The following is an 11,633-nucleotide window of genomic DNA, read 5'->3' as shown; positions in this document are numbered from 1 at the left end:
AGAAAGGGATATTAAGCTGAAGTCCCACCTGGGTTCACAATGGGGACACCCTCCCAAACTTGTCTCAGGGTTTTGTCTCTGGTTCACTAAGATGGCTGAGTTTTTCAGGTCCCCTTCTCAGATATAGACATCAATACCTTACTTCTAAATTCATTCACTGAACATAGTTATTGAGGAATCTGATTTCAAGAACTTACCTGTGTGACCAAGATGCATTTGCAGTCGGAACACACTGAAGTTGGAGCTCGGTGTGCAGGTGTATTGTATGAGCGTGCAGCTGTCTGGGAGAGAGTGTGAGGGTGCAATGGCTTGGTCAGGAGCTGTGTATGTGAATGCAAGCTTTGTTTAGGGATGTGAAAGCTGTGTTTCTCTGCAGGTTCAGGAGGGTGTGATATGCAAGAGTGTTGTGTTTAAATGTGCAATTCCTATGGCAATGTCTGATCCTTTGTCAGTTTTCTGGGCTCACTGAAGGTTTTGTATTCAGCTCTGTATTCCAGCCTCCTCTGGTCCAGGGGCTTGGAAAGTGAAGGTTATTTATTGACTCTCTCTGATGCTGTAGTGTGAAAACCCAGATGGCCTCCTCTAGGGATTTGGTCTGCAGTGAATCGGTTGAGGGAACAGAAGGGAAGGGGTAGTGATAAATTAGATTGAAATCAGCAGGGCAAATTTTCCAGTGACTTTTTAAAGGAAAATGAAAATTAATCATCTAGTTTATATGTTTAAACCTCCATTCTGGTCTCTTAGTTTGTATCTTCATTCCTTATCTCCTTTTCGCCTCCTCTTTTCTTTACTTCTCTGAGTCTTCTTGAATTCCCATTGATTGTGGGTCTAGCAGAATTCTGTTCTCATGTGGTTATGAAAAAATTTTGTGAATGGTATTGGACATACACATATACCACTGTACCATCAGAGTTTACTTACAAAACACACACTCAAAGATAAAAGTATTAAGGATTTCATGACAATGATAGCAGAACATTAAGCAAGATATAGGACCCTTCTGAGCGTGGCCCACTGCAACTGCCCAGGTTTTATCCCATGCAGCCAGTCCTATTAGGGAATGTTATCAGTGTTTTAGACAGATCCATTCATGTCCTGTGACATTAGCCATTCATCAAGTCCTTGCACCAAGGGTCACTTCCAAATGAGCACTTTCCCAGGATTAATTAATTTCTTCTTATTGACTTCAGCTTACTGAACTCTCTTCCCTTGTAAACACCATTCTTCTCTCAAATTAATTTAAAACACTGTGCTTTAAAATTTTTATATGGGTATTTCCCAAAAGGATTTTTAAAAACTTTAAATCCCATAGATGACAAGGTTGAGCTCAGGAGGCACCAGCACACAGAGATTAGCAAGAAAACTATGCACATTCTTGGGGACTTGGTGGTGACCAAAATGGTGAATGAGGATGGAGAAGAAGGTAGAGATGTAGAAAACCAGGATAACCCTGTGGTGGGAGTCACAGGTACTGAGTGTCTTGTACTTGGCATCTTGATGTGGAAGGCAGAAGGCAGCATGAAGTCTAAAATCATAGGAGACAGCAATGAGAGTGGAATCCAGACCTGCAGCCAGAATAACCACAGTAAGCCCATAGACAATATTGACAGTGACGTTGCCACAGGCCAGTTGATCAATGCTATATTCTCACAGTGTGTATGTATCATGCCATGGTGACCACAGTAGGGAAGTCACCTCAGCAAGAAAATGAAGGGGGAGTTGACAGCTGTATTACAGACTATCTCAACAAGTTGAATTCTGCCTATTATGGTATGGCTAAAAAAGACAGTGTATCTCAAAGGGTTGCATACACTAAATGTCGATCAAAGATCATGGCAAATAGGACCAAAGACTCCAGAATATAGATAGAATGGACATAAAACATCTGAATGAGGCATTCACCAAAGGGAATCTCACTAGCATGGAGTCACAGAATGGCCAGTGTCTTGGGCACGGTGGTAGAGAGGAAAACCAGGTTGGTGAGTGAGAGAAGGCAAAAGAAGAGGTACATGGACACACTGTCTGTTTCAATGACAAGGATGAGGGCAGATACCCACCAGGGATACAAGATACATGGCACAAAATGGGAAAGCAATCCAAATGTGAGAGGAGTCTAGCCTTGGGATCCCTGTCAAGAAGAAAGTGGTTAGGAGACTGTTATCACTGATGTTGGAAGCTGACATCCTTCTTGGCAAATGGACTCTATCCAGGGGGTGCTGGAATACCTTCCCTGCAACACTGGGTATGTAGTTGATTCATATCAAATGAAGACCTTTCTGTGAAATAATCTTTTCTGGACTGAGAACAATATTTATTGCTGTTAACTTGTTCAAGCATCTGGAAAGTATCACATATAATCCACATGTTTTTAACCTTTTTCTAATTCTTATATTCAACAATAATGTTTTGAGTTGTATATTCAAACATCAAACTAAGTATTTATTCATCTGTCCAAACTGACCCTTCCAGATTTATCTCCCACTACTTCCTATACATCATTCACTTGCCTTTTGTCCACATACATCTGAGGAAATTTTTTGCTTTTTTTTTCTTTTAACAGTATATGCCTCTCAACATGTCCAGGGTGACTTCTTATTTCTACATTCTCACTTTCTAGTTTCTGAACTTCAAGGGAAGTTGCTCTGCCTCCCAGAAATTTTCCCTTTCTAATGTAGTGCTTAGTTATCTCTTTACATTTGATTCATTCACTACTTTACAAAATCCTGGGCTGGTACTATGTCTTTATGCAGTTACAATTTCCACCCTGCCCACAATTTTGCTTGTACCCAGACATTTTGGTCAATATTCACTAAAATAATCAATTCCAATAGGTTTTATTAACATGCCATTGACTTCTTGCTTTAATGCTGTAATTTAAAAAAAATTTAATTTCAGCATATTACAGAGATACAAACATTTAGGTTACATATATTGCCTTTGCCCCACCCGAGTCAGAACTTCAAGCATGTCCATCCCCCAGATGGTGCACACCACACCCATTAGGTGTGTATATACCCATCCTCTCCTCCCCTCCCCTCTCCCATCTGCCTGACACCTTATGAATGTTATTACTATAGGTACACTTAAGTGTTGATCAGTTAATACCAATTTGATGGTGAGTACATGTATGTGGTGCTTGTTTTTCCATTCTTGTGATACTTCACTTAGTAGAATGGGCTCCAGTTCTATCCAGGATAATACAAGAGGTGCTAAATTACCATTGTTTGTTTTTTGTTTGCTGTGATTTTTTTTTACTTAATTTCTATGTCTGTAATGTATCTACCCAGTTATATACAAAATAACTTATTTTCTTATCTCACCTGAAGTGCCTTGAAGAGACTAGGCAACCCAAATATATTCACATGCCTCATGATTTAAAATCTACAGTTATTTGAGCACACATGTTGGGACTTTGGAATAAAGCAGTAGATATATCAGACGTGCTGGTTGAGGAGATAGCACTCCCAACTATGGCAAAGCTAGATCATAATGCTGCAAGCTCACCAGTGTAACGACTGGCATGAGGCCAGATCAGAAGGGCAAGTACTGATAGAGGTAGATGAAGAAAGAAGGTGGAGTGTCCTGAAGTTGCCAACAGTGAGAACTTTTCAGAAGAGTGAATTCTATTTATTGTGGAGGAATAGCTAGTATTGTATACATTCTCCCTCTTTAACATATTACGTACCTAAAAGAGTCTGTGCAGGATGCCAGGAAACCTAGACTTTAGTTCTGTTTCTGTCACAAGATGTTGTATGACCATGAAAAAATTTCTCACTTCTCAGAGTAGTTTCCCTTTATAAAGAACAATGACTCTGGAATCCCAGTCTCAGTTTTTCTACCTCTTCACTATTTGACATTGAATAAATTCCACAACCTTTTTGAAACTCAGTTTCTCATTTCTAAATTGGAAATTATAACACCTGGCCTACTTACCTCACATGATTTTTGTGGTTGAGAAAAGTATAAAGTATATGGGATTAAAAGTTAAAATACCAAAAACAATGTGCTCCCTATTTTTACAAGCTCTTTGTCCTGTAACAGTATATTGGAGTGGTACAGAGCGTAAGAATCATTCTCACCGCTTAACAACGGGAAGTCCAAGTTCTGAGAAGTGAATTCATATAAACCAAATCACTAAGCATGTTACTGTCAGAACTGAAATTACCTCCCAGGTCTCCTGATTTAAAGTTTGGTGTTTTCACTTCACTTAACTATCCGTTTATATGGTCAATACTTGAATTCTTATTTTTCTTGCAAGGCACAGTAGTATCTAAGTCTGCAATTACTTTACTCATTATCTGGGCTCCAAAGAGACAGGTAAAAGCACAGAACCCCTCTTATTTTCATGGAGACTTTCACTGATGACCCCAGCTCCTAGAGGAAAGAATCTTGGGTGGTAGAGGGTGGGGAGCTGGAGTCATTAGCATGTTCTCGTCCCCTTTCGTCCCAGTGTGTTCTTGTCCCCAAACAAATATTTCATGAGGTTCTTGCAAAAAGGCTGCTACTCTGTGAGCATCTGTGGATGTGAGTACTGTAAAGATGAGGTAGAAACAAGGTTGTATTTCAAGAAAAAGACTGGAGAAATCCTCTATAAACTGTGCCTCTCACCCTTGTCTCTGGGTCACTATGATGGCTGAGTTTTTGAGATTTCCCTTTTGGACTCCTGTGAACACAGTTTTCTGGACTCCAATTTCAAGAACATACCTATGTGAGTTTTGTGCATTCACAGGTTGAGCATGCTTAGGTTGGAGCTCTGTGATGGGGAGACAGGATGAGTGTGAGGTTTGTGGTAGGGAGTGTGGTGGAGCAATGGCTCGTGCAGGTGATGTGTACCTAAATGCAATCATTTGTTTAGGGATGTGAAAGCTGTGTTTTTGTGCATATTGGATGGGTGTGATTTGGGGGATAGATGGGTTCTGGGTACATAATCTGAGTGGAAATGTCTGATACTTCCTCAGTTTTGTAGCTTAGCTCTGAGTTCCAGCCTCCTTTGTTCAAGGGGCATGGTAAGTGTGGCTACTAATTGATTGTGATACTTAGGTATGAAAACCCAGGGGCCTGCTCTAGGGATTTGATATGTGGGGCTCATTTTTTAGGGAGAAGTTGGGGAAAAAAAGGAAGAAGTGAGTAAGGACAATTTTTTATAGGAAATTTTCAAGGAAAATGGAAATAAACACCTAGCAATTTTTATTTTTCTTTCTCTTACTTTCCGTCCTCTTTTCCTTTCTTCTTTTTCTCTTTAATACTCTGTTTTACTGAATTCCCATATATTATGAGTCATAATATTCTGTGTGCATAGCGTATCCCTAATGCTATATACAAATATTTTGGCAGGAAATAGCCATGGACATATGCATTCTCCATTGTTCCATTAGCTTTCATCTCACAAAACACATATTCACAAAATTATTTTTTTTTTTTTTTTTTGAGACAGAGTCTCACTTTGTTGCCCAGGCTAGAGTGAGTGCCGTGGCATCAGCCTAGCTCACAGCAACCTCAGACTCCTGGGCTTAAGCGATCCTACTGCCTCAGCCTCCCGAGTAGCTGGGACTACAGGCATGAGCCACCATGTCCGGCTAATTTTTTTGTATATATATTTTTAGTTGGCCAGATAATTTCTTTCTATTTTTGGTAGAGACGCGGTCTCACTCTTGCTCAGGCTGGTCTCGAACTCCTGACCTCGAGCGATCCACCCGCCTCGGCCTCCCAGAGCTAGGATTACAGGCGTGAGCCACCGCGCCCGGCCTACAAAATTATTAAGAATTTCAAGAACATGGCAGCAGAACGTTGAAAGAAGCAAGGCTCTTCTGAGCATGGGTCCCTGTGCTTTTGCCAGGTTTTATGCCCGTGAAATAAGCCCTGGGAGTGAACACCAGTCCTCTGGCCAGATACTCTCATATCCCTTGACATGGCATTAATCAAAGCAATATACAAAACTTTAAGTTTCATAAATTGTTAAGCATAAACCTAATTTTTTTGGAGGGGAATATATTCCTTAATGAGATTGATAGAGCCATTTTTTTACTTTTCCTTCAATTTGTTTATGGATCTAAAAATAAATATTGATAGAATGAGACAAAATTCATCCTCAGTTATTCTCAATGTAATTTTTATAAAAGTAAGCTCTGAGAATACTTGTTTTTATAGAAATAACTTAGCTGAGAGTGCAAGGAGTTTGCAGTTCAGGGAACACTGCCATAAATCAGGGTTAGTAAGTGCTGGAATCAGCTTCTGCCTTAAGAGAGGAGTTTCTGGTTATCAGAACCTTAAATTAGGGTGAGAGCTGGGACCCAGACTTCTAGGGTGGATCTCAGAGAGCTGGCACTGGTATATGTGGGAGGATATGATGGAAAAAAACAAAGCTAGAACACACCAGAAACTTCTTCTATTAGAATCAAGTGTTATTTCCCAGGATAAAATATTTGTTTGGGGGATAATGACAAGAATAGAGGCCAACAGGAAAAGCAAATCCCTTATTCTTCTTCTGGCTTTCCAGTCTGCCTCTAATGCTTACTATTGGCAGAGCCTAAAGGTGCATTTAATTTCAGAACTTTTAAACATTGCTAAGATTCTCTGGTCTAAAGCTGTGCATTATTTTTAAAATAAATATCTATAAGATGGAGAAAGCATGCCCTAGGCAGGTATATGTTAACTTAATTAATAATTAAAGAAACTCCCTTAAATCATTAATTGAAACCATCTCTTGTTGCCTAGGAAGGACAATGCACCAGAGAATACTGAGAAGCAAGAATTTGTAATTGAAATTTCTTTTTTCAGATGCCAGAATTTGTATAGATAAGCTTGTAATCATAATTCTAATAAAGCAAGCATAAACTGATCTCTTGCTTGTTTCTCATTTTCTCCATAATGACAGAGACAGGATGGTAAGATTGATCCAGGAGCCAATTTGATGGAGGAACAAAGCCTAGTCTGCCACATAAATCATCTCTGGTAGAAAGATATTCAACATTTGGGAAATGCAAATCAAAACCACTATGAGATACCACTCCACACAAATTTGGATGGCTATAAGCAAACAAACAAACAAAAGCAGAAAATAACACGTGTCAGTGAAGGTATGGAGCTACTGAAATCCTCACATGTTTGCTCATGGAAATGAAAATTGGTGTAGCCACTTTGGAAAACAGTTTGGCTTTTCTTCAAATAGTTAAACAGAGTTTTCAATTGACCCAGCAATTTTACTTCTAGGTAGACTCAAAAGACCTGAAAACATGATTTTACAACAAAGCTTGCACACAAATATTCAAGGAAACATTATTCATAATCGCCAAAAAATGAGAGAAATCCAAATGTGCATCAACTGATTAATGAGCACACAAAATATGTTTTATTCATGCAATGGAATGTTATATCAGAAATCAAGTACTCTGATAAATGCAATAATACAAATGAACATTGAAATCATCAATGATACTCACTTGACATTTTCTGAGCACATAATAAAAATTGTTATCTTGCAAAGACCGTCATTAGTTTCTTTACCTTTTTTCCCTGCTTGTTTTTTCTTTCCTATTTAACTGCTTGTGTTTCTACCTTTGCCACTCTCTGTTCAACCTTCCTCAAAGATGGAGAAAACTGAAAAAGAAAAGGATAAAAGAACCTAAAATAAATTTCTGTCGTCTTTATGCATTCAGGAGATGTTAATTAAATAAATGAATGGTCTAGTTTGAGTGAAGCCCTCTGCTCAGTGATATAATTTTGAACCTAATTTGACTTTCTGAGCACTCAGTTTCCTCATCTGTGAAATAGGAAGAGATTTCTTTCCTCTGAATTTTGTTGTCAAAGTTCTTTATGAAGTTTAGGGAATATTGGAAACACTGAGTATCATTGATGATTATTATATTTCTATGAGCTATGACTTTAGCCAACCCTAGAGTCTGGCTTCTGAAAGTCCCCTGAGAAGAGGGCCCTGAAGTGGGGACTTGGCTTGGGGAAAAGAAACTTGGAGCTGAAATTCAGGTAGAATGAGTTATATTCTTGGTTTGCCACAAACTAGCACTGGGCTCCTTGGTAGTCAGACCCCTTATTTGCCAGAGGATGGTTAGGATGCATCCCTCACAGGATATTGGGAGCCAGGAGGACATGGTGGAGGGGGAGACAGGTAAGTGCTGCTCAGCTGGAAGGAGAAGGGGTATTGACTTGTCCTTTGCACAGAGGTCTGAACCACCCATGGGAATAGATAGCAAGAGCCATACAATGAGATCCCTCTGTGAAGAGCCTGTTCCCAAAAGGGTTTTTCTGGGCAATGTTATTGCTTGCTATAACCCTGCCACTTCTCAGAGCTGGAGAGGCAGCTCCTGTGAAATGTAGTGTGAGTATGGGGTCTTCTACAGCCTTGGCCTGGCCTGGGGAAAGCACAGCTCATTCCCCCTGGAGCACCTGGAGCAGGGTGGGGCATTGCCTTGTAGCTACTCTCAAGTCGTATTTGTCTTCCCCTCTTTCTTCTTCTCCATGCTCAATATGTTCAGTGTTTCCACTGTCTCTCCAAAATCCCTTCTCTGGTCTTGCATTTCTCTTCCCTCACCTGCCCCTCCCCATCTCTATATTATTTTCTCTATGTTTTTTATTCCCCTTTCTCTATCTCTTTATCACTTTCTGCCTTTTCCCCTGTCCTTCTATTTCTCTCCCTCTCAATCTTTATCACATCTCTCTTTACTCTCTGCCCCCTCCTTTTAATTGGCATGAACGTGGAGAAAAACATTAAGGAAAAGAGAGGATGCTAGAGTCAGTAGGAACCACTCAGCTGAACTCCATCATCTCGAGTTAGGATAAGAAAGATATTAAAACAGCTTATTTTGCAGCAGCAGGTTTTTAGTTAAGATAATTTTAGGTTTCCTTACAGTGGAATATGTGACATGTGAAATGAGACTCAGGGGCGTGTTGTTCAAGAAGTGGGTGAACTAATCATCTCCTGAGATCATCTCCTCTAAAATTCTCAATGTTTATTTCTTTGTGTGGTACTAATGGCAGCTAATACACTTTGCAGGTTTCCCAGGGCTTATCTGGTTCATCCCCTTCAAATTCAGTGCATCACTCAGCAAACCCATTCTTCAGCAGTAGGTCCTTGGAAATTTTTCCCAGACTGTTAGCACTTGGGTAGGGCATTTCTTCCTGATGTCTAACCTGATTATTCATTAATATAATGCTTATCTTATGCCACAGGAAAATAGATCTTTCACCCAAGGGTTATATAAAATAATAGATATGACGGTGGTTTAATAAATTACTTAGTGGTGGATAATTATACTTGAGCATTAAGAATTATTCATGAGGGGCAGAAGGAGATCTAACACCTATGAAAGTGGCAAGTGAAGCCACTTATCTACAGGGTTTTTGGACATGCCACAGAAATATTATAAAATACTCAAATGAAGCTTCTTCCTCAAATGGTTGTTTCTGAAACTCAACAGTGCCAAGAAGCAAGGGGAAGGATGTAAAATGCATTGTGTCCCCTCTTCTCACAGCCTTGCTGGGGCTGGTGGAAGGCAACATGTTTCATCTACTTGTGAGGAAGCTTGCGGTTCTGTGAGAGGACAGACATGCTCTGTTATGGAAGTGAAAGAATGCTACTCTTTAGCGAGTCATAAGAAAAAAAAGGTAACGGGTAGAATGTTTTCAACATTATAATTTTTCTCTCTTAATTTTTCTTAATCCTTTGCTTTTTACTTTTGCTTGTCTTTCCCATAATCTATTATGTGACGATACATGGTTTAAAGATTAGATATTTAAGTTTTGTATAAACATACGACATGGTGTTTGTTAAAGAAAGTACAATATACAGTCTATTTGCCATCTAAATGTGTTTTTAAATAATAACAATAATAATAATAGCAGTATACTTATAATGCTTACTAATAGGCAGGACCTGTTTCAAGTCAAATTTTCTCTCCCTGACATCTCCCCTTATATATACATGTTTGTATATCCATACAGGAACTCTATTTTTGCCCTATCTTAAAAGTAAAGGAGACAGAGAGTGTAAGAAATTTGCCTAATTTCACATAGCTATTATGTGAAAGTTGCAGCATTAGGATTCAAACCCTTAACTAGTACACCACAATGCCTCTCATGAGATACTGATTTTCCAGCTTCCTGCAAGGACCCTTCAGTGTTAAATGTAGGATCCTGGATCATCTAAATACCTTGGGATGGCTGGGTTACAGAGTTTGAGTTCCAGCCATGTAACTTCCTCATTAGAAAATCTGGCTAATTCCTTTCCTTTTCTTGGTCACGTGGTTCCTTGTCTGTCAGGCTGGGTGTAAGCGTTAATTAACATCTTTTAAGGATCAACTAAGATCATGGCTATGAAATTTGAGGCATATGATGGAGAGCTGTCATAATGACCATAACGAGGGCATTCAGAGGGCTACCAATGAGACTGAATGAGCTAGTCAACCTCTCTGAAAAAGTCTTAATCATGTTTTGAAAGAGGTCTAAGAAAGAAGCCTCTCTCTCAACAGCTAGCATTTCATAGCTGCCTGTTCATTCTCCCAGTACATTTCAGCAATAAAAATCTGTGTATAATTACAATGTGTAAACCTGGGTGTTGCTTTTCCTCCCCAGGAGCAGTAGTAATCTTAAGCGCATGGTATAGTTTCTCCAAACGATCAATCCGGCTGATGACAAATGTTCCCAGCCTCTCATGGGCAACTTCAGGATCAATGCCTCTGATGCTCCCAGCTTTATTCTGACAGGCTTCCCAGGAATGGAGGCCATGGGCCCCTTGCTATCCCTCCCTCTCCTTCTACTCTATGCCATCTCCATTGTGGGCAATGCCCTGATCCTCCTCATTGTCAAGGAGGAGCAGAGCCTGCACCAACCCATGTACTACTTCTTGTCTCTACTCTCAGTCAATGACTTGGGTGTGTCCCTTTCCACATTGCCGACTGTGCTGGCTGCCCTCTGTTTCCGCGCTCGAGTGATTACTTTTAATGCCTGCTTGGTCCAAATGTTTTTCATCCACCTCTTCTCTTGGACAGAGTCTGGTATCCTTCTGGCTATGAGTTTCGATCGCTATGTGGCCATCTGTAATCCACTGCGCTATGCTGTCGTGCTCACCAATGCCCGAATTGTGGCAATGGGCCTGGGTACTGTCCTCCGCAGCTTTGCTCTCATCCTGGTCTTCCCACTGCTGCTGCACAGACTGCCTTTCTGCCACCCCCAGAGCATTCTCTCTCATGCCTACTGCCTTCACGTGGATATGATCAAATTGGCATGTACTGATGTCTCCCTCAATAGCCACTATGGGCTGTCCATTGTGTTGTTCACCTTTGGTCTGGACTCTGCACTCATCCTCATCTCCTACGTACTCATCCTGCGATCAGTGCTAGCCATTGCCTCTCGGGAGGAGCGTCTCAAGACACTCAACACGTGCGTGTCCCACATCTCAGCTGTGCTCATCTTCTATGTGCCTATGGTTAGTGTGTCCATTGTACATCGCTTTGGGGCTGGCCTGCCCCACGTTGTCCATATCCTCATGTCTATCCTCTACCTCTTTGTGCCTTCCATGCTAAATCCAATCATCTACTCCATTAAGACAAAGGAGATACGCCGCAGGCTTCTCAAGATGCTCTTCAGGGTCAAGTCCTGACTTTTTGGGAGATCTAGAAGGC

General features: G+C 40.5%; 1 protein-coding gene across 1 annotated transcript; it reads left to right on the top strand.

Annotated features, from left to right (window-relative positions):
* Nucleotides 1-10,663: 10,663 nt before the first annotated feature.
* LOC123642044 (olfactory receptor 51I2-like) lies at nt 10,664-11,611 on the top strand. The gene has a single exon (XM_045556972.1). It carries the CDS (start codon nt 10,664-10,666, stop codon nt 11,609-11,611), a length of 948 nt encoding a protein of 315 aa, XP_045412928.1.
* The last annotated feature ends 22 nt before the right edge of the window (nt 11,612-11,633 follow it).

Source organism: Lemur catta, chromosome 7 (assembly GCF_020740605.2).
Source record: "Lemur catta isolate mLemCat1 chromosome 7, mLemCat1.pri, whole genome shotgun sequence".
Taxonomy (NCBI): Eukaryota; Metazoa; Chordata; class Mammalia; order Primates; family Lemuridae; genus Lemur; species Lemur catta.
Note: the sequence above shows the minus strand (reverse complement) of the source record. Positions and strands in the feature narration are given on the sequence as shown.

Coding starts and splice junctions, on each gene's coding strand:
- LOC123642044 (XM_045556972.1), top strand. CDS start 10,664: ATGGGCAACTTCAGGATCAATGCCTCTGATGCTCCCAGCTTTATTCTG.